The sequence below is a fragment of the Macaca fascicularis genome, chromosome 14 (genome assembly GCF_037993035.2).
Source record: "Macaca fascicularis isolate 582-1 chromosome 14, T2T-MFA8v1.1".
Taxonomy (NCBI): Eukaryota; Metazoa; Chordata; class Mammalia; order Primates; family Cercopithecidae; genus Macaca; species Macaca fascicularis.
The window spans coordinates 57,861,948-57,885,842 of record NC_088388.1 but is presented as its reverse complement, the minus strand read 5'-3'; the positions used below and the strand labels follow the sequence as shown (position 1 = coordinate 57,885,842).

General features: G+C 40.8%; 1 protein-coding gene across 1 annotated transcript; it reads right to left on the bottom strand.

The window, feature by feature from the left end:
- Nucleotides 1-14,480: 14,480 nt before the first annotated feature.
- NLRP10 (NLR family pyrin domain containing 10) lies at nucleotides 14,481-20,726 on the bottom strand. Its single transcript, XM_015435311.4, has 2 exons — nucleotides 20,252-20,726; nucleotides 14,481-18,685 (listed from the first exon to the last, which is right to left on the bottom strand). The coding sequence occupies exons 1-2, from the start codon at nucleotides 20,538-20,540 to the stop codon at nucleotides 16,932-16,934; spliced, it is 2,043 nt and encodes a 680-aa protein (XP_015290797.3). The 5' UTR covers nucleotides 20,541-20,726; the 3' UTR covers nucleotides 14,481-16,931.
- Nucleotides 20,727-23,895: the final 3,169 nt, after the last annotated feature.

Below are 23,895 nucleotides of genomic sequence, written 5' to 3'. Positions count from 1 at the left end.
CATCAGCAGGCAATGGGATCAGCAACAATTTGTCAGCAACGATTTGGTGGGGGGGAGGGGGGAGGGTGTTATGATGGTGGTATTGTTGGACCTATCAATGTTTGTAGGATTCCCTTGAGCATTTCTTGAAAGGTCAGTCTGGTGGTGATGAATTCCCTCAGTTTTTGCTTGTCTGGAAAAACTTTATTTCTCCTTCACTTCTGAAGGATAGCTTTTCTTGGTAGAGTATTCTTGGCCACCAATTATTTTCTTTCAGCACTGTGAAAATATGACTGTCTCTTTGCTTGTAGAGTTTCTGCAGAGAAACCTGCTGTAAGTCTAATGAGGATTCCCTTATGTGTGACTTGATGCTTTTCTCTTGATGTTTTTATAATTCTCTTTTTATCTTTGACTTTTAACAGTTTGACTATAATGTGCCTCAGGAAGGATCTTTTGGGGTTAAATATGTTTGGGCAATTGAGCTTACTGGATCTGGGTCTTCATATCTCTCCCAAGACTTCAAAAGCTTTTAACTGTTATTTTGTTAAATAGGTTTTCTATGCATTTTCCCATCTCTTTCAGATCTCTCATAATATAAATGTCTGTTTGCTTAATGGTGTCACATAAGTCCTATAGGCCTTTTTCATTCTTTTTTATTTTTTTATTTTTATTTTCACTCACTGAGAAATTTCAAATAACTGATCTTCGAGTTCAATATTCAATCTCCTGTTTGATCTAGTCTGGCTATTGAAGTTCTCTGTTGTACTTTTTATTTCATTCATTGAATCCATCAGCTGCAGGATTTCTGTTTATGATATCTGTCACTGTGTTAAATTTCTCATTCATATCATGAATTGTTTTCTTGATTTTGTTGAATCTTCTATATGTATTCTCTTGTATTTCACTGAGTTTCCTTAAGATCGTTATTTTGAATTCCTTTTCTGGCAATTCATAGATCTTTTTTCCTGTGAGGCCTGTTATTAAAAAGTTATTGTGTTCCTTTGGTGGTCTCATATTTCCTTATTTTTTCATGTCTTTTGTGTCTCTGTATCTGGTGGAAAAATTGCATCTTCCAAACTTTATAGAGGGGCTTTCATAGAAAAGGACTTTCACCTGCAGTTGTGTCTTTGTGTGGCTATTGAGAAAGGTGTGGTGACTCTGGTTCTGAGTAAATGTAGGTGGTGTAGTCTCTGTGCAATTTGTTCAACTGCAATCAACATCAGCAATAACTGTGGGTGCCTCAGTGATGTGGCCTGTAGAAGCTTGTGGCAGTGGCAATGGTGGCATGGGTTACTTACTTAAGCACTTAAGGTACTCTGTATCAAGGGCTTTGGAGGGCCTCCTTTTCTCATTTTTCCCATAATGGGGAGAGGTAGCTGAAGTATCTCCTCCTGGTGTCAGGTCTGACATGGCCTACAAGCAGCTGTAGCAGTGCTCGGTTCCAGTTGCATGTGCTCAGAGCATCTGTGGAGCTGGAGTACTAAGCTCAGGGTCTCAGGAATCTATTGTGCAACCAACTCGGGTTTTGGTGTGCAGGTTCACCCTCTGTAGTGGGGTTGGATATAGACTACCAACAGTATCTGTGACTCTGAAGCACCCCCTAGCAGCTCAGGCCTAGAAAGCCAGGTTGTATCTATGACTCTGACTCTGGAGATTAGGACATAACACTGGCTTAGTTCTGGGGAAGAAGGGGTGCTTCAGAGGTTTTGGTCCAGGGAACAAGGTCCAGCTGCAATTTGGGAACCAGAACCAATAAGGTTCAGTGGCAACTCAGGCCCCAAGGGATGAGAAATCATGTGGTGGTGATTCTAGACCTTGGAAAGGTGGGAGTATCCCAGACTCTGTGAGGCAGGTGTAGTGACAGCACAGACTCCAGAATGGTGGATCACAGCTGTTGTATGGGACCCGGCAGATAGGGAGCAGCACAGTGATGACTCAACTTCCTGGGAATGAGGGGTGTCTCAGCAGCTCATGCCCTAGGAGGCTAGTCCAGCTCCAGGGAAGCAGGTTACTTGAGTTGTTTGGTCTCTAGAACATAGTGTCTAAGCTCAGGCACTGCTCTGTTCCCCTGGGATGCAGGGTACTAATATAGCTAAGCCTTGATATGTACAGCTACTCAGCCTAGGCACCAATTCCTCAGGGGCAATGTGTCATTTCAACTAAGGAATGGGGGGCTTGACCACTCTGGGTGGTCCAGGCACCATTTCCCTGTGATGCAGGGCATGCTTCTGCTTAGGCTCCAGAGAGGCATGACTGCTCTGAGCAGTCAAGGTACTGTTTTTCCAGGAAGCAGTTTACTGCTTCAGCTCACACACAGAGGGGCAGAGCACAGCAGCAACTGGGAAGGGTATACGGAACGACTTCACCAAAGCACTGTTTCCCTGGGAGGTAGTACATAGCTTCAGCTCAAGTCCTGTGGAGCAGAGCAAGACAGTAACTGGAGAGGTTTTTGGAGCAGCTCTGTAGAGGCAACGTTTCCTCAGGAGTGAGCGAGCAGCTTTAGCTCAGGCTCCTAGGGGGAAGGTGCAGCAGCGACTGGGAAGGGTAGATAGAGCAGGTCTGCCAAAGCACTGTTTCCGTGGGGAGGAGTATGCAGCTTCAACTCCAGCCTGAAGGGGTGAGGTGTAGCAGCAAATGGGAAGGGTAGGTACAGCTGCTCACCAGTTAGAGAGGTTGGGCCACTGGGTAGGGGTAGTTTGGAGCCCCAGAGGTTAATGGATGCTGTGGTCACTCACCCCCAAAGCAAAACACACTCCAGCAGTATTCCCAGGTTCAACACAGCATTGTAATGCGTAGCTGCATGCGCCATAGTCAGGGGCTGAGACAGGGGCTGGGACACAGGGCACAGTGTCAACTCCACTGGTGACAGAGGGGAGCACAGGTATAGCTATAGACTCCAGGCAGCTCTCTTAGCTGGGCTTAGTGCCTGTGAGGACTGCAGGGGTCTGCAACAGTGAGGACTATAGGTGTCCAAGGTGTTGATGAGGGCTTTTGAGGTGACCTTGCTTGCCTTTTCCCTGCAAGGAGAAGTCCTTACTGGTTCCAAGCTGATCCCAGCTGGCGAATGGGGTGATGGGGGCCAGGTGTTTCCTTCTGTTCTCTGTGTGGCTCTCCTGAGTTTCTGTGCCCACCCAGGGTTTCTGTGGCTCCTTTGATAAACTTTGGTGCTCTCCTTTAGTTATTTTTATCAAAATATAGTGGTTTATAGTGGTTTAATTATTGCTTTGGCTGTCTTTGTGGGGGATGGGGAGGACAAGCACTATGGACTTCTAGAGGGCTATCTTGCTGTCATCAAAATCCAAATATATATAATATTTTTAAAAATACAATTGATGAAGTATTCTACCAGGAAGAGGCATACCCAATGCTCTTGCCTTTCAGGATTCCCTTCAGACACTGTAATATGATTTATACTTTGGAGAGCAGGATGGTAAGGGTCATCACAGGAGTAGTATAATACATAAGCAGTTAATATTTTAGACATGAAAGTCTCTATAGTTATACATGTCCTTTAAATATTTCCTATCCCCCAGGGTAGAGAAAGAAGCTTATGCTTTATATTCTCTGACAGAGTCCCTCTTTTCTTTTGCATGGAAATATAAATATATCTATCACTGCCAAGAAGAATGTAAATTTCTGTTATAAAATCCTCCAGGAACATCACAATTGAGGGTCCCTAAGGTAGCATCCCTAAAACCATAGGGACCCTAAGGGACCTCTCCCCAGAGAACCAACCCCCAGTAACCTCTAAGCGTCAGCCTGGTATTGCAAAACTTCATGCTTAGGGCAGAGTTTCTTTCATTCCTTCCTCAAATTTGTCTTTTAGGAACTTGACTGTGGAAGCAGTAGGGAGAATGGATTTGAGGAGGCTGTTAAAGTTAACCAGGTGATCAGTGGGTAAGCTTCGGAAAAATTAAGTGGTATAGGCAATTGGATTGGTGATTGATGGAAATCTGGGAGAAGAGAATAAGGGAAGAGTGACAACTAAGTTTTGGCATAAGCAACTGAGCAAAATTTGAAAGACAAAATAGAGGATTGGATGATGAGTTCAATCTGAAACATGTGAGTTTGAGGTCAACCAAGTAGAAAAGTCCAGTAGGCAGCAGGATATACTACCCTCACAATTTTTATTCATCAATCACACCACAATAAAGCTGGAAAATAACAAAAAGAAAGGAAGGGAATAGATTGAGTAGGTATAAAGGGATAAGATCTGGAGCTCTTCTGTCTTGAACAGAAGTGCAAAGATCTCATCTGTGGTGACAGGAGAGAAGGCAGAGTAAAGCAGTACGTTTTGATGGTTCTAAGCTTGGTTCACCTTTGTATTCAGACCAGTCTGGGAATCACTGACAGCTGCTAGAGCTGATACATTCAGAAACAACTTATTTGAAGGACAGAGGAGACTTCAGGGGAAAAAGTAGTCCTGAAAGAAGAAAACAGAAGGCTAAAGCTTTGAAAATTGAGAATAGTGAGGAGCCAGAATATGTGGGAAGATGGGAACAGGGCCACAGCAGTAAGACTGAGATTCTGAGCATAATCTGTGTCCTCATCTTAAGGAGGCTTAATGGCAGAATCTTAAGATAAGGGACTGCCTTCAAAGAACAGGCAAATCAATTTGTGAAGGAGAGGTCATCTCTAACATCCCTGGGGATGTAGAGTTTCTAAGAAAACCTCAGTTTGGTGACCTATGTGTTAAGCTGTCCAGATCTACCTTCAAGAATGAAGAATTTTCAGGAATGAAGATTTTGGGAGTGCTGTTGCCAGAAAGCCCTGAGCTGTTAGCCCCTAAAAGGACTGCTTCACCTGGGGCAGCTGTATCTACTAACTGATCAGTGGCAGAGGATAAGGGCTTGGCCCCCACTCTGAAGGTCAGGACATCTCTGAAGGGTCATCCCCGCCTTCAGTCCATTGAAGCCTTCAGGGAGTCTGCCTCACAACTCAGCTTCTTTCTTTGCTAAATCCTGCCCTTCTTTCCTTCTCTTCCACAGTTGTTGATCCTATTGCACACTAATCTCTATTGCAGTGTTTCCTGCAGAACCTAATCTACAACAGTTAAAAAAATATGAATGCTTGGCTCCCGGCAACACCAGCAGGCACTGAAGCCCCTGCATAGGGGGTTTGTGGGACTCTGCACCTTTGCTTTAAACATAACCGCTGAAACCCCGGAAGCACCTCTCTCACCAAAGATAGCACCTTGAAGTACAGCTGAAGTTCCTGTGCCTTAGTTCCCTTGTCTACAAAAGCAGACAAATTAGATTAACACTCTTTAGGCTCGTATCCACTTCTAGAATGCTATTCTATTTCATTTTTCTGTTCATTATGATAATAACAAAAGAAAGAGAACAAGAGAGATAAAATAACATGAAGAAGAAAGGGCTTAATGCATTACAAAAACCAAAGAGCAAAGAGTGAGGAAGAGAGTGGCAGAGATGATTAGGAGAGGTGTGCATGCAAGCCTGGTAGGTTCATTAGGATTTTTTCCCCAATTATAATAGGTTTTTAAATATTTTCCACAGATAAAACTGTCAGAGTTGTGTTTCAAAATTACTACTCTTTTTATTGTGCTAGGTGTTAAAATGAATTGATTTTGATTGAAATAAATGTCTCATAATTATCCCTACTCCTATGGAAATGATAATGTCATCTTCAAAATGAAGGAAAATTGACTTCAAGCTGTTTCAACAAAAAAGTGGGTCTAATGAGCAAAGGTGTGATTAGAGCCAATCTGGTCAAGAACACTATCCACCTGCCCAGGCAATCTGGCAAAGTCATAAATTCATTCCATTTGGACTGGCTACAAGACTGAATGGATCAATACACCTGTTAAATCATCCCATAGTCAAGCATTTGTTGACAGCTCAAACTTATTTTTATCAGCCTGGTCTTAGATACAGGTAAAAGTAGATACATGTAAAACTTTGGATTCAGTGGCCATTTAGATCCCGTGATTACAACAGACTGTGAGTCCCTCAAGGGCAGGGGTTATTCAGTTTTGAAGCCCCTATGCCTATCTTGTGTTGGTGGAAGGTAATTAGGCAGTCAGTAGATTTATTAATTGAACAGAGATATAAATGAACAACAACAAAAAGCACAATTAGTTGATTTGAATTAATTTGAGTCTATGTGACTTAGCATCATGTGAAATGGATCTCCAGTGAGCATCCAGTGTATTGACAACAAAAAGATGTCCCATAAAATTTTCTTTTTTAACATATTCTCAGGTTATACAAAGCAAATTGAATTATTCCCTTAAATGGCTGAGTGTATTCCCATTTGGAGTTTAGAATCTGATGGTTCCCAGTTTGGCCCTCCCAAATTTGAACCAATTTTCCCAACTCATCCACAGATAAGTTTCTAGCTACAGAAATGAAAATCCTGTGTCTCTATTTAGCAGTATCTGGGTCCTTTCCCAAGACGGTGGCATTGAGTATATCTTCAGGCTTATGTAAAGTAGAAACTTTTCAGAAAGTAATGTGAATTATATATCTGTTAAAATTAATACTATATCTGTTAAAATTAAAAGTATATTTACTCCTTGATCCAGCTCTACCCCTTGGGACATATATGCATACAGCTGTTTATTGCATCATAGTTTGTTGTGGCAAAAAAATTGAAACTGATAGCCAACAAATACTGTGTTGTTGTATAAATAGTGTGATACCCAGTATTACACAGTGACTTAAAAGGATGAACTAGACCAAATGATCTAACCTGGAGAAATGTCTATGATATATGGTATTGCCAAAATACACAGTCCTTTCTATCTTTACAAATTCAAATTGTGTGCAGTGGCCTACAACCAAATAACACCACAGTGTGTGTAAAACCACTTTCTTCTCCAGTTTCCTAAGTACCCTTTAGATCTCAAGCTGTGGTTCAACAGATTCAGCAGAGATATGAGCAGAAAGTAGGCCAGAGATTTAAGTTTCTTATTTTCTAAGGAGTAGCCAGATTTCACTTGTAATAAGTGATATTGGTTGTACCCATACAAGACAATTATATGATAAGAATTTTAGCAAGAAAAAAATCACAAGATTTAGAATGATGCCCATAAATGAAGATTTCATGTATATAAGCTCTGGCATTGGTGAGATTTCACAATAAGGACCGTTAATTTCATTACAGCCACAATAGCAAAAATTAAGTTTGTATCCCCAAAATGCAACACAGAAAGACAAAGAAACTATTAGAAAAAAAATGCAAGACTTAAAAACTAGAAGACTCAACAACTACAGGCAATTTTTACCAAGAAATTCTAACTTGTTGGAGCATGAGGTGGTTTTGTTTCTTCCAATAACTATTACCAACTAGATCATTTAAAAAATCCTTTTCCCATTGCATAGTATTTCTCTTGATGACATCTTGGGCAGACTTATGTATATTTTCAGCTAGTTAGTTGTTAGACTAGTTTCATTCTACTATTAAGAATTTAATCTCTTTAAAAATCCAACCTTGACCGGGTGCAGTGGTTCACGCCTGTAATCCCAGCCCTTTGGGAGGCGGAGGCAGGCAGATCACGAGGTCAGGAGATCAAGACCATCCTGCTAACACGGTGAAACCTTGTCTCTACTCAAAATAGAAAAAAATTAGCCAGGCGTGGTGGCATGTGCCTGTAATCCCAGCTTCTCGGGAGGCTGAGGCAGGAGAATGGCATGAACCTGGGAGGCGGAGCTTGCAGTGAGCTGAGATCACGCCACTGCACTCCAGCCTGGGTGACAGAGTAAGACTCCATTTCAAATTAAATTTTAAAAAAAAAATCCAACCTAATACCTTATTCAAATTCTTCTTCCCACCCCAAATATATACTAGAGTGATGCAAGTTGGGATAGTGGAAGCAGAGTATGTTCCCTAGACACTTATCTTACCATCTTTTAGGAAAGATGTGGAACAACTAGAACTCTCATACATTTCTTTTTCATTTTAATTTTTATTTTAGATTCAGGGGAAATGCATGCAAATTTGTTATAAGAGTATATTGCGTGATGCTGAAGTTTCAGCTTCTATTGATCCTGTCACCCAGATAGTGAGCATAGCACCTTATAGGAAGTTTTTCAGCCCTGGCCCCCCTCTCTCCTTTCGTCTTTTTGGAGTCCCAGTGTGTGTTGTTCCCATCTTTGTGTCCGTGTGCATCCAGGGTTTAGCTCCCGCTTATAAGTGAGAACATGCAATATTTGGTTTTCTGTTTCTGCATTAATTTACTTAGGATAATGGCCTCCAGTTGCATTCATTTTGTTGCCAAAAACATGATTTTATTCTTTTTATGGCTGTGTAGTATTCCATGGTGTATATGTACCACATTTTCTTTATCAATGCATCATTGATGGGTACCTAGGTTGTTTCCATGTCTTGATATTGGAATAGTGCTGCAATAAACATATGAGTACAGGTGTCTTTTTGGTAGAATGATTTCTTTTCCTTTGGGTACATACCCAGAAATGAGATTTCTGGGTGGAATGGTAGTTCATTTTTATTTCTTTGACAAATCTATAAACTGCTTTCCACTGGGGCTAAACCAATTTGCATTCCCACCAACAGCATATACGTGTTCCTTTTTCATTACAGCCTTGCCAGCATCTGTTGTGTTTTAACTTTTTAGTAATAGCCATTTATATGTATTACTATATATAACTGTCACCCTAGGGCACAAGTAAAGATACATTGCAGTCCAAGGAAAAGTAAAAGAAAAAATATCTTCTATCCCCTGGAATAGGGGAAGGAAAAAGTTCTGGGCCCAGGATCACATACCAATACTATTAGATGTCTCCTATTCTTAGGGCAGGGTCAAGGTAACCCCTACTCCTGAGACTCAGGGTGATAACACCTGCCTAAGACTAATAATGCATAAAAACAACCAAAAAAGCCTTTTTCCCACCCCCAATCAGTCTAAGAAACACCAAGTAATAAGCAAAAGAAATCTGTTGGTAGGAGAGAAGTAAAATCACTGAAAAGGCCTCACTCCTGAGACTCAAAGTCATAGCATTCACCTAAGATTAAGAATTATTAAGGACAAAAAAGAAAGCCCTCTTTCTTCTCACACTTCAATGAGCCTGTGAATCACCAGAGGATCTTTTGAAAATGAAGATTCAAATTCAGTAGATCTGGAGTGGGCCTTGAGAGTCTGCATTTTTAGCAGGCCCCCAGATGATGCCAGGGCGGCTGGGCCACAAACCACATATTGAGTAGCAAACTTCTAAAGAACTTTAGTGTTAACCAAGAGAATCCCTGCTGGTTTGAATGACCCTAGCCCTTCCTCCAGAAAACCTTTTTGCAAAAAAAAGTACAGAAAGAACTTAACTTGTTCAAATGTGAGAAATAATCAAAAGAGAAACAGCATGATATTGAAGCAGAAACTATAAGAAAAAAAAGTTTCAGGGAGGAAATAGCATATTAAGAACAGTGACTATAAAAATGTTGCTATGAAGCCAATAAAAATTGTGGCCAAAAAGAAAAGCCAATAATTTTAAATACTTATGAAGAAACTGCTCCTCTAAAACAAGAGTACAAAGCACAAATATAAGCATTAAGGAAATACATAGTTTAAAAAATGAAAGTTATAAAATACTAGCTACCAGAGTTCATAAAGGATATTGAATAACAAATGAAATTATTACTACAATGCTGCCCCTATCAGAACCATTAAAGAGGAAAACAGACTTTTTTTTAGAAGACATTATGAAGTTATTATTTACACAATTGTTAAAGTACACAAATACAGGGGCGATACAAACGCACAACTCAGAGACTGGTCACCAATGCACAGGTTGAAACAGATGTCCTACCTATGTTTCCTACATACTCCTCTTTAATCGTTCTAATAGGGACACCATTTTAGTGATAACTTCTCTTTGCCAAAACATAGCAATAAATAGAAAATAGAATCAAGAAAAATAAAACAGAAAATAAAAGGTTTAAATGACTACAAAAGAGTTTTAGACTTGGAAAGCAAACCAAGAAAATCCAATGTATATAATTGATCTCTTTAAAGAAGAAATACAGAATTATACATGTATGTATACATTTATTTTTTAAAGACAGGCTCTTGCTATGTTGCTCGGGCTGTCTTCCAACTCCTAAACTCAGGTAATCCTCCCACTTTAGCCTCCAGAGTGCTGGGATTACAGGTGTGTGCCACCACACCCAGCAAAATTATTTTTTAAAATTCAAGAAGGCCGAGCGTGGTGGCTCACATCTGTAATCCCAGCACTTTGGGAGGCCAAGGCGGGTGGATCACCTGAACTCAGGAGTTCAAGACCAGCCTGACCAACATGGTGAAACCCCATCTCTTCTAAAAAATACAAAAATGAGCTGGGCATGGTGGCAGTTGCCTGTAATCCCAGCTACTCAGGAGGCTGAGGCAGGAGAATTGTTTGAACCTGGGAGGCAGAGGTTGCAGTGAGCCAAGATCACGCCACTGCACTCCAGCCTGGGTGACAAGAGCAAAACTCTGTCTCAAAAAAAAAAAAATTTTTCAAGAAAAGTCTAATGAAATAAGACCAGAATCTACAGATAAACAAAATTTGCACCAAAAATAAGTTAAAGGTACAGTGATTAGAAATGAAGAAATTAAACTGTCATTATTTGCAGACAACATAATGTGTCAATATAAGGTCCAAAAAGTCTGCTCTTAAACTATTAAAAAATAAGTAAATTTGGGAAAATGATGGTATACAAGATCAATGTACAAAAAAGTTAGATTGATAAAAAGCTAATTGTAAAAACAATTAGAAAATAAAAATTTAAGAATCATACTTAGAATTGTATTAAATTCCATCGAAAGATATGAACTACAAAATATTGCTGTGAGACATCAAATGTATATAAAAAGTAGAGCTATATGCAATCAATGTACATGGATTAGAAGGATCAATATTATAAAATTGTCCGTCCTCCCAAATTTGATCTATAGATTGCGTGCAATGTCGATCAAAACCCTAAAATCCTAATGTTTTTCTTAGAAATTGACAAATTGCTTCTAAAATTTAAGCATAGATGCAAAGGACCTAAAATAGCCACGAAAATCCAGAAGAAAAATTGTTGTTCTTCCACTACCAGGTGGCAAGACTTATTACAAAGCTACCATAATAAAAACTGCTTGGTGTTTGCCATGAGAATCTACAGATAGATCAATGGAAAAGAATAGAGAGATTAGAAGAGATTTATGTACACTTGATTTATGATGAAGATGATACTGCAGATCTGTGGAGAAAGGTTGATCTCTTGAATAAATAGTATTAGGTCACCTGATTATCATCACTGGGAAAAAATAAAACTTATCTCACACCATACACAAAAATTACTTCCTAGTGGTTTACGAGACTAAATATGTTAAGTAAAGCAATAAAGTTTCTGGGAATTTATATTGGAGATTATTTTATATTCTCAGGATAGGAAATGTCTTAAACAGAAAATAAAATTATTAATCACAAAAGAAAAAATGAGTAAATTAAGAACTCCTTTATCGAAAGGCATCAAGAGACTGAAAAAACAAGCCAAAAAAATAAGAAGAGATATGTGTAACACATATTAACTGATAAATGACCTAATACCTAGAATATTTTTTAATATCCTATATATCAGTAAAGTTAACCACATTTTTGTTAACTAAAGTCCATACTTTATTCCGATTTCCTTAGTTTGTTTTTTTTTTTTTTTTTTTTTTTTTGAGACAGAGTCTCGCTGTGTTGCCCAGGCTGGAGTGCAGTGGTGAGAACTCGGCTCACTGCAAGCTCCGCCTCCCAGGTTCCCGCCATTCTCCTGCCTCAGCTTCCCGAGTAGCTGGGACTACAGGCGCCCGCCACCACGCCCGGCTAATTTTTTGTATTTTTAGTAGAGACCGGGTTTCACCGTGTTGGCCAGAAAGGTCTCTATCTCCTGACCTCGTGATCTGCCCCGCCTCGGCCTCCCAAAGTGCTGGGATTACAGGCGTGAGCCACTGCGCCCCGCCCCGATTTCCTTAGTTTTTTAAGAGCAATTTAGGCTTAAAGAAAAATTGAGCAGAAAGTACAGAATTCCCACATATAGTCAACAGTGCTGTATTATGTGCTTAAAAATGTATACGAGGGTAAATTTCTTATTGTGTTTTTAACACACAAAAAAGAAAAAAGGACACGGGAAAATTTTTGGAGGTGATTGTTATGTCTTTTACCTTGATTATAGTCATGGTTTCACAGATATATGTGTATGTACAAATTCGTCAGATTTTATGCATTAAATATGCACAATATATTGTATTAAACCAATTATACTTCAATAAAACTTGTTTTTAGTACAGAAAGTTCCTATATACCCTCTCCACCACCACCACTCCCTCACAAAGTTTCTCTTATTAACATCTTGCATTAGTGTGACACATTTGTGATCATTGATGAACCAATTATTAACTACAAGCCATAGTTTACATTAGGATTCGTTCTTTGTATTGTACAGCTCTATGGGTTTTGAAAAATTTATGTCATGACTCCATCATTACAATATCACACAGAGTAGTTTTACTATCCTAAAGTGCCTGTGCCTCCACCTACTTATCTCTCCCTGACTCTCTTTGAACCCCTGGCAACCACTGATTTTTTTATTGTCTCCATAGTTTTTCATTTTTCATAAGATCATATATTTGGAATTATACAGTACATAGCCTTTTCAGACTGGCTTCTTTCACTTAGTAGTTGCATTTAAGGCTCCTCCATATCTTTTCATGCCTTAATTGCTCATTTATTTTTTAATCACTGAATACTATTCCATTATGTTCATGTATCACAGTTGCTTATCCATCACCTATTGAAGGACATCTTGGTTGCTTCCAAATTTGGGTAATTATGAATAAAGCTGCTATAAATATTCATCTGCAGGTTTTTATGTGGACATACATTTCCAACTCACTTGGGTAAATATCTAGGAGCATAATTGCTAGATCTTACATATGATAAAACTATGTTTAGCTTTGTAGGAAACTGCCAAACTGTCTTTCAAAATGGCTGTACCATTTCGCATTCTGAGCAGCTATGAATAAAGCTCCCATTACTCCACATCCTAAAAAGCATTTAGTGTAGCCAGGATTTGGGATGTTAGCCATTCTAACAGGGGTGTCATGGTATCTTATCGTGGTTTTAGTTTGCAATTCCCTAATGACATATGATGTTGAGCATCTTTTCAAATATTTATTTGCCATCTGTGTATCTTCTTTAATAAGCTATCTGTTCCAATCTTTTTACTCACTTTTTTTTTTTTCTTGAGACAGAGTCTCGCTCTATTGCCAGGCTGGAGTGCAGTGGCGCAATCTTGGCTCACTGCAACCTCTGCCTCCTGGATTCAAGCAATTCTCCTGCCTCAGCCTCCCGAGTAGCTGGAACCACAGGTGCGCACCACCACGCCTGGCTAATTTTTGGATTTTTGGTAAAGATGGGGTTTCACCATGTTGACCAGGATGGTCTCAATCTCTTGACCTCGTGATCCACCAGCCTCAGCCTCTTACTTTTTAAGTAGACTGTTTATTATTGAGTTTTAAGAGCTATTTGCATATTTTTTTACACAGTCTTTTATCAGATATGTGTTTGCAAGTATTTTCTCCCAGTCTTTGGCTTATCTTTTCATTCTCTTAACAGTGTCTTTCACAGAGCAAAAGTTTTTAATTTTAATGAAGCCAACTAATTCTTTTTTTAATGATTCATGCTTTTGGTCTTATATCTTAAAAGGCATCATCAAACCCAAGGTCACCTATATTTTCTCCCATATTGTCTTCTAGCAGTTTATATTAGTACTTTTGTATTTTACATCTAGATTCATTTTTTTACATGTGGATGTCCAGTTGTTTCAGCACCGTTTGTTGAAAAGAGTAAACTTTCTCCATTAAATTGCTTTTGCTCCTTTGTCTAAGATCGATTGACTATTTTTGTGTAGGTTTGTTTCTGGTTCTCTATTCCACTCCATTGATTTCTCTATTATTTTAACAATACCATACTGTCTTGATTACTGTAGCTTTATAGTAGGAAGAAGTTGGATAGCAGCACTCCTCCAACTTTGTTCTTCTTCAATATTTTATTGGCTGTTCTGAGTCTTTTGCCTTTGCACATAAACATTAGAATCAGCTTATCAGTGTCCACAAAGTTATTTGCTGGAATTTTGATAGGGATTGCATTGAATCTACAGATCAAGTTGGGGAAAACTGACATCTTAACAATATTGAGTCTTTCTATCCATGAACATGGAAAATCTTCCCATTCATTTACAGCTTCTTTGATTTCTTTCCTCAGAGTGTTGTCATTTTCCTCATAGATATCTTGCACATATTTAATTAGGTGTATATGTAAGTATTTTTTGGTGCTAAGGTAGATGGTGTTGTGTTCATTGCTGGTATTTAAGAAAGCAATAGAATTTTGCATATTGCCTTGTATCCTTCAATCTTACTATAATTACTTATTAGTTCCAGAGGGTTTAAAAAGATAAATTCTTTGACATTTTCTACATAGGCAATTTTGTCATCTGTGAACAAAGACAGGTTATTTCTTCCCTCCCAATCACTATATCTTCTATTTCCTTTTCTTCTTTTTTTAACTTTTATTTTTAGTTCAGGGGCACATGTGCAGGTTTGTTACATAGGTAAACTTGTGTCGGGGGTTTGTTGTACACATTATTTCATCAGCCAGGTATTGAGCCTGCTACCCATTAGTTATTTTTCCTGATCCTCCCAAACTTCAGCCTTCAATAGGCCCCAATGTGTGTTGTTCCCCTCTATGTGTCCATGTGTTCTCATCATTTAACCCCCACTTATAAGTGAGAACATGTGGTATTTGGTTGCCTATTCCTGCATTAATTTGCCACAGATAATGGCCTCCAGCTCTATTCATGTCCCTGCAAAGGACATGATCTCATTCCTTTTTATGGCTGCATCCTTTTCTTCTTTCATTGCATTGCTAGGATGTCCAGCACAAAGTTGAATAGGAGCAGTGAGAAAAGGCATCTTTGCCTTGTTCCCAATCTTATGGAGAAAGCATCTACTTTCTCACAATTAAGTATAATTTTAGCCATAGGGCTTTCGTAGATGTTGTTTATCAAACTGAAGAAGTTCCCCTCTATTCCTAATTTGTTGAGAATTTTTATCATGAATAGATGTTGGAAATGTTTTTCTGCATCTATTGATATGATCATATGATTTTACTTCTTTAGCCTGTTGATGTGATAAATTACATTAATTTTAAAATACTGATCTAGCCTTATATACCTGAAATAAATCTCACTTGGTCATAATATGTAATTCTTTTTATACACTGTTGGATTCAATTTGCTTATATTTGGCTGAGGATTTTTGCATATATGCTCATGAAAGATATTGTTAACATTTTTAAATGAATAAAAAACATTAATAGTCATTTCACCAAAGGGTATATCTAAATAGCCAATAAAGGTTTGCATAGACAACCTCATTACTCATAGGAAAAATGCAAATTAAAGTCATGGTTAGAGGCCATTACATAACCACAAGAATAGCTAAAATGAAAAGATTGACAATACTAAGTGTTGACAAGGATTTGGAATAGTGGTAACTCTTACACACTATTTATTAAAGAAGATTAATACAATCACTTTGAAAAATTGTTCACTTTTATCTTCTATAGCCAAAGACATACATATCCTTTGACCCAGAAATTCCAGTTCTAGGTATATCCAACACAAATGAATATATATGTGCAGAAAAAGGCATTCAAAATGATTATGGAAACATTATATGTAACATATAAAAACTAGACGTTGAGAGAAAGAGGCCAAGACACAATAGAACATTTATGTACATTTTTAAAATGGGAGAAAACTAAACTGTATGTGTATGTAAATGCTTGCCCAAAGCCTGGCACACAAGAAGAGCTCTAAAATGTGCTAACTTTTATTATCATCATTGTTTCTGCTACTCTAGTAGCAGTAGCAGCAGTAGGTCTAAACCTTATATTTTCCCAAATTATAAATATTACAATTCTTATTTTATAAATTTTTAAAAACTGATGCTTGGAAAAGATAAGTAATTGAGCAAAGGTACATAACTGGAAAATGGCAGATCCAGTATTTAGATCCAATATTTAGAACCAGGTTTATTAGAACCAGTGTTCCTAATCTTTCCAGTAAAACACACTGATTCTCACATCAATGATATTATATGCATATTCAACTAGCAATAATGACTGTAAGTAATTTATATTTATTATTTCTAGCCCATAAATGTTATATTATCTCTTGCATAATTTTGACATGCTTATAGCACCAATATAAGTTCTTGTGTTACATTTGCTTTTGTTGCCTGTGAAACCCACAGTCAGGCACTATTTTCATCTGGTGGAGCCTTGGTATGTAACTCCAAATTTATCCTTTCCTTCTCCCAAATACCAACATCCATGTATCAAAATCTTTAATTATATAAACTTATCTTAATTTCAGATTAAGGACAAAGAGATCCCTAGACATATGTTCAATAAACCTTTACTACACACTATTCTATGCCAGGATTTTGCACAGGTCTGGACACAGCATGATGAATTCGAAATGTACAATCCTTGCCTTTCTTACATGTCTGTATCCCTATAGCTTTAGGCTGTAAAAACAATTCCTGGAAATGTTTCCAGAAGCCTTCTCTGAAATAAGCAGGAAATAGTTTATTGTCTAGGAAAGAGTCAAATGTCAGAATCAAATGCTTGGTCATCAACTTTAATATATAAGAGGAGCTATGGAAACTGTACACTATACTGTAGGAAGTTATAAACAGCCTCTGGGGAGGGTACTAGAGACCTTGGTGGTGCGTGGGGCTGTTCCTAAGGACTCATTACACATTTGCCCAGGTCCTATGTTTATATCTTCTGATCTTCTCGAATCTAATTCTCTTTTCTAATCATTCCTTTGTCCTTCACTCCTTCTAGTACCCATTAGTCTTGTTCTCTTCTCTCCATCCTTTTTAACTCTGTCTTTCCCCATATTCATGTCTGTCCCTTCACCCCTTCATTCCTCCAATCCTTCAGCGTGATTGTCGCCATTTCTCTGCTTCCCATCCCACTGCACCTAACTTCCTCGTCTGTTTCCTCTGTCCCTCTGCCTTTTCCAGTAGAAGCCTCCTTGTGTGTTCCTGCTATGTTATCTTTGCCCTCCTTCTGTCCATGGACAGAAGGATGTTTTTGCTTCTCCTTAGGTCCATGACTCAAGCTGCTTTTGACAGAAAATGAATTCTGGCTCTGGGATTTCTTTTCATTTGAATGTTTTATCTTGAACGATACATCGTTCATCTGAATACCTTTTACCAGATTCTTTATTTTAGCTTCATAGAGGGAGAATTCCAAATCCCAAGTCCTGTTGTGCTTCATAGATTCCATCTGCTCTTTAAAATGCTTCAGATCCTGCGCTAAACAGGGAGAAATTCTGAAGCAGAACTTGAGCTCCAAGTTCAAGAAGCTGTCTTTTTTCAATATGTCCAACAAAAACTGCATAGTGAGGGTCATCTCATCATTCCCTTCCTGCTCCTTTGCCTCCAGCAGCCTTTGCACTTCTCTGCGGGACTCTTTCCCCAGCCGGCTTTGGTCCTCTTTCACCAGGTAGGACATGGCATGGAAAAAGTCCTGGAAGCTGATGTGACGGAAGCTGTAGAACTTCTTGATGGCAAGTCCCAATTGGTAGTCGTTACTACTCAGGAAAGCGGCAAGCCTGGGGCCATCTAAATTATGTTTCCTGAGCTCAGCTTCTTCAAATAGGAACCTCTGGTTCTGAATCCCTTCAGCGGCCAGGGAGCACAGACTCCTCAGGACCCTGTGCCGGGAAAACTCGGAGCAGCCCCCATCATCAACGGGCGGCAGGAAGGTGGAGACGTAAGCCATGAAGATGTCAGTGCTGTTTCTAGGTGTCTCTAAGACAGCTTTGCCTCTCTCCATCTGCCCCTTCAGCCAGGAGCAGACCACCCAGCAAATGCCTGGAACCTGACACGCTTTGTAGAGAATGTCATTTTTCTGTACAATGTCGAAGGCACTGTCAGCTTTCTTCTCATCCGTGAAATAGGAGCTGAAGTACCTCGCCCTCTCCTCCTCAGAGAAGCCTAAGATATGGACATGGCGTGCTTGTTTCAGCAAGGGCTCCAGATTCCTCAAAGCCAGGGGCCGGGTGGTGATGAGAAGGGAGCACGTGGGGAGTGTATGTCTCCTAATTAGAAGGTGCAGCAGGCTCTCCTTGGGACTCAAACCCCTCTTCTTTAACTTTTCTTCAAAGGGCCTCTGCAGCTCATCAAAGCCATCCAGGATGAATAGGAGCCGCTCTGGCTGCCTCAGAATCTCTGTGACAGGGGCTTGATTGTCCCCGCAGCACCAGAAAAGGAGCTGCTCCAGTTTGCTCTCCAGCAGCAGGACCACTTCTTTGCAGCTTACATAAAAGACATAATCAAACCGGCCTGGGTACAGACTACCAGTGGCCCAGTCCAACACCATTTTTCTGGCGAGAGTGGTCTTTCCAGTGCCAGCAGACCCCTGTAGCACAACTAAGGATGGGGCCAGGGAGGGCTTTTCCCCTGAATCAGATAGAGCCTCCACCATGACAGAGTCCAGCTCCTGCTCCCGGATAGGGTGAGCAGGTGATTCTGGGCTCTCTGAGCTGGACTTGGCCACCAGGAGCACCTGATTGAATCTGCCATTGACTCCTGCTTCCTGCCACTCCTCTAGGCAGCGCACATGCTCTCGGTATATTTCTCTGTAATCTGAGCCAAACAAATGGGATGTTAGGTGGTGAAATGGGAATTTTAAAAGGCAGAATGGCCCCTCCAAACTGACTCTGCTCATTAGTCTTCTTCTATGTCTCCAACTTGGATCTCCCTGAGATTATAGTTCTGGCTTCATGGGGAAGGGCCACTGTATGTGTGCATGAGTGTGTGTGTGCAGGCATAGTATGCACATACACATCTGAGTGTGCAAGGGTGTGTTCTGTGTGTAGATATTTGTGCATGAATGCTGGTATCCACATGTGCTCATGGAATGTGTTCATGGACCTTCATGTACTGTTGTGCAGGGAAGGTATGTCAGTGTGCATCAGCAAGTGTGTGTAAGAATACATGTAAGTGCAAAATGCCTGTGTGAGAATGCATGAATGTCTGAGTGTTCATGTGAAATGTCTCCATGTGAAGAGGTGAGGACAAAGAGAGGGGAAAGGAAAGGGATGTCTGAGGATGGTGAAGTGATAGGAGACTTGATATAGTTTGGATGTTTGTCCCCTCCAAATTTCAGGTTGAAATGTGATCCCCAATGTTGGAGGTAGGGCCTAGTGGGAGTTGTTTTTGTCATAGGGGCAAATCCCTCATGAATGTCTTGGGGCTCTCCCCACAGTAATGAGTGAGTTCTTGCTCTATTAGCTACACAAGAGCTGGTGGTTTAAAAGGGCCTGGCACCTCCTCCCCTCTCTCTTCCTCCCTCTCTTGCCATGTGACACACCAGCTCTGACCTTGCCTTCTTCCATAACTGAAAGCTTCCTGAGGCGTCACCAGAAGCCAATGTTGACAATATGCCTCTTGTACCACCTGCCAAACCATAAGCCAAATAAATCTCTTTTCTTTATAAATTACCCAGTCTCATGTATTGCTTTATAGCAACACAAAAGGGACTAAAATAAGCCTGTTCTTGGGAAAGGACAAGCCAAATACTAAAGATAAACCAGCTTCTCAGCAAGAGCCATGACTCTGGGTCCATGAAACCCTCCCATTTGTATGTAGCAGAGGAGCTTTCAGGCATGAAAGGAGCCTATGGGAGGGAGCACAGGCACCAAAAGATCCCTCCCTCCCCCCAGGCACCCACAGGAAGAACCAGGAGGCCATGAGGTTCCACACCCACCCATTCTGTAGTGTGGTTCCTTGAGAGATCAGGGGCACAGAAGACTTAGAAGCAGCCTGAGCTGCTTGCCAGGAAGCAGCTAGGGACAGGTCTGACTCCTACATCCTGATGCTATTTCTTCTGGTTAGTGGAAATCCCTTTACCAACACCCTCCCAGTCTCTAAGCCCCTTTCTTCAGACTCTCCTTCTCTGCCACTGCAACTGGAGGTAGGCGGTGGGGAAGAAAGACTAGTATTTTCTTAAATCCCCAGCTTTGGCTCATCCCCCTCCCGACAGTTGTTGGAACCCTCAGGTGGAGACCACCAAGGACTCTGGGGCACTGGGGACTAGAGGGCAAGGTGACAGAAGGCATAAGTTACAGGCTACAGGCAGCTCTGCAAATGCCATGGGGGGAGGGGAGTCCCAGTGCCATCCTGCCCTCCCCTTCCCCGGTCCACACTCACCATGCAGACAAACGTGGCTGAGCTGGTCCACAAGTTCCAACAGGTTCATGACCCTCAAGCCCTTGAGGACAACTTTCACAGCCTCCTTTTCTCCATACTTTGAAATCAGTAATTCTGCCAGGTCCACTGGAATCAGGCCCTCCAACTCCCCTCTGGCCAGTCGGGGCTGGCCCTCAGACAGGGTCATATCCCGTAAGTAGAACTTTAACTTCTTGAAATCATTCTCCTCAAGGTCACTCAAGGCCCACAGCAATGCCTCCCGGGGGTTTCTGGCCTTGGTCATGGCCATGGTGATCTGGGGAAAGGATCAAGTCCAGACCAGCAGACCAGTCACCTGGAGAAGGAGGCAAAAGGAGAGGTCCACTGCTGAGAGGCCCACCTTGCTTTCTGGGGGCTTGGCAAGCTGCAGAGCGGAGGCCAGGGAAAGACGAGATACATGCGCAAAGCTCCAAGAAAGACAAGCAGATGAAAGAGCACGGGAATTTTCCTAGTCATTCCCCACTGCCTTTTTGTCAGGTGACACGTGACTGTGTTGGCAAATGGGTAGGAAGGTATGTGGGTGTGTTAATCTCTCAATCTCTCTCTCTCTCTCTTTCTCAGACGCTCTGTCTCTCTCTCTCTCTGTCCCCGCTCCCTTCCTCTTTCCTTCTCACACACATTCTTTATTAGGCTCTGTATGCCTCCTTAGATAGATGGATTAAGAAAAAAAAAACTTTAAGTTTTTATTTATTTTATTTTTTTGGAGACAGAGTCTCCTTCTGTTGCCCAGGCTAGGGAGTAGTGACATGACCTCGGCTCACTGCAACCTCCATATCCCGCGTTCAAGCAATTCTCCTGCCTCAGGCTCCCAAGTAGCTGGAATTACAGGCGCCCGCCACCACGCCCAGCTCATTTTTATATTTTTAGTAGAGATGGGGTTTCACCATGTGGGCCAGGCTAGTCTCAAACTCCTGACCTCAGGTGATCCACCCACCTTGGATGAGCTACTGTGCCTGGCCAAGTTTTAAGTTTTAAAAGTGAGCCTGTCCCTGGCTGTGTGAATCTATAGAGAGCTGGAGCACATTTGCTGGAAGTGCTGTGGTACGGCAAGAAGGTAAAAAAAAATCTACACTCAATGGCTCAAAGGCTCACACGTCAGCCTGCTGGCCTCAATCACACATGGATTGGAAAGCTAGAAGTCTCCTAATTCAGATAAGGAAACAAATCCAGATAATGATACGAAGAGGAACCGTCACATGTAAATCACTTTGTGCCAGGTGATTTACATATCCTTTTTGATCATCTCAGAAATCATCTCAGGTACTAATCCACATGAGAAATTTGGCAGTCAGAGAAAAATGTATTTTCAGAGTTTTCCAGAGCTAGGCCACTGGGCAAAGAGGCAGGATTTAAACTGTGGTCTATGCCCTGGGTGGAAAAGAGAGACAGAAAAAACTCAAAAGATAAAGACATAGAAGACAGAATCAGGAACCAGGAAGTTAGGCTAAATGTTACCAGAAACTGGAGACATATGTAAATACTAAAGTAGCAGGGAAGGGCAAGCAGGATTTTGAGTTGTGTTTCTAATGCAGAACTAAAATGTAGTCCAGGTGGCAGTCTTTGGAAAAGAAAAGCAACAATTAATAGAAAGCCTTCAGAATCCAGAAATACACCTGTGACCTAAGGCCCATAGTGAACCCATCTCAGTAGTACAATGTCACGTTCATCATTGAGAGTGTTCAAAAGAGAATTTGGGAACACAGAGAGTTGTTGCGATTCAAATACCAACATTTTGACTACATTCCGACAGAGAAAGAAAATGTTTGGAACATGTTAGGATACATGGGACTTTGGTTGTCATAGGCCAGTTTGGAAAAGCAGGCCTGTGAAAGCAGTATTAATTTACAGCAAAGCTTCAGGCTGCATGGGAAGACTCAGGGCTTCCCTGCAAATTTCTGATGTTGGTAAAGCTATTTAATAATTCAGGAAAGAAAAGACAACACTAGACCTGCCAAGAAGATGACTAGTCTAGGCTGCTCACCACAGTTCAGACTTGGGGAGCTGGAGGTGAGGCAGGGAGAACTCAGCTCCCTGATCCAGGAGCCCAGTAAGCAAAGCCTAGGGACTGAGATGAAACAGATCCCCTTTCCTGGTCAGACAGCTCTACAGGTCCAAGTCTGGGCTCTCTTAACCCATACTCACTAGTTAACTTCTGTTTGGTGGTGCTGGTACCTACCAGCTACAGCTCGATACCAACAGTTCCTAGTATATGTAGGCCTGGAACAGAAGGGCCCCTCCCCACCTGCCCCAAGCCTCTGTGAAGCAGAACCACCCACTGACTGTCAGTGGGATGACTGTCAATGGGACAGGCAATTGCTCACCAGTGGAAAACTTGGCCTCATTTTTTCAAATGTTGAAGTTGAGAAACAAGGGAGAGGTGGAAGGCATGAACTATTCTGTCACCAAGAGAAAAAGAGCCCAGGAGACTTCCCACGTCCCTCCCTGAAACCCACACCCCTCCTCTACCACTTAACCCCAGCCTAGGCTGGTGCAGTTTGACCAGAGAGACAAAAGAATTGAAGCACTGTCACCATTTCTCTAAGTTGTTGAAATCACTGGAGAATGAAAAAGGAAGAAGATAGGAGCTCCATGAAATAGGAATTCAAACAAGGAGAAAAACAGGCCAGGAACAGTGACTCATGCCTGTAATCCCAGCACTTTCGGAGGCTGAGGTGGGTGGATCATTTGATGTCAGGAGTTTGAGACCAGCTTGATCAACGTGGTGAAACCCTGTCTCTACTAAAAATACACAATTAGCTGGGAATCGTGATGCACGCCTGTAATCTCAGCTACTCGGGAAGGTGAGGCAGGAGAATTGCTTGAACCCAGGAGGCAGAGGTTGCAGTGAGCTGAGATTGCACCACTGCACTCCAACCTGGGCAACAAAGTGAGAGTTCGTCTCAAAAAAAAAAAGAAAAAAAGAAAAGGAGAAAAACAAATTCCCAGAAGGCAGCTGGTCCTCTGACCTAGAGAGCTGAGGATCCCCGAAAGTCCTGGCAGAAAGAGAACAGGTTTCTCCAAAAACAATGTCTCCAAGAAAAAAGAAAAAAGACTTGCTAGATTAGCGATGCTACTGGCTTTCTAAAAGAGCCTACTTGGAGGCTATTAGAAGGTGGAAAAAGCTAGCAGTAACTTCCAAGAAAACCAGATAAATGAAAGTAAAATAAGGAAATTGCTAGCAAGAGGAGAAACAAAAAAATAAAATTGGAAATATAACAGTAAACTACAACACTCAAGTGTGAATAATGTTTGCATAGAAATCATAGTGTAATCACTGAACATTGCTCCAACTAAACTTTAAAATATAATTATATTGAAAGGATGGTGGTCCATGGAATGTACTAGAAGAGGAAGTCAATAGATAATGCCTAAAATGTTGAATCAAAAGGTAGTGATATACAGTACATGTATTACTTCAAAATGCAGAGATGTAAGAAGAAATAGTTAAAATCTAATGTATTAATAATTGTTTCAGGGAAAAGAGACTGGGCATCAGGAGAGGAATGGACTACTGTTCCAGGGCATAAGCTTTTTAGTGCCTGTTGATTTTAGAAACCATAATCATGTATTACTTTGACAAGATAAAAATTAACTTAGCAAAGAAA

Bases quoted from the DNA above. Each gene is read 5' to 3' on its own strand.
- NLRP10 (XM_015435311.4), bottom strand. From the start codon at position 20,540: ATGGCCATGACCAAGGCCAGAAACCCCCGGGAGGCATTGCTGTGGGCC. The intron at 18,686-20,251 runs GTGAGTGTGGAC...TGTTTGGCTCAG, and splicing joins CAGCCACGTTTGTCTGCATG to ATTACAGAGAAATATACCGA.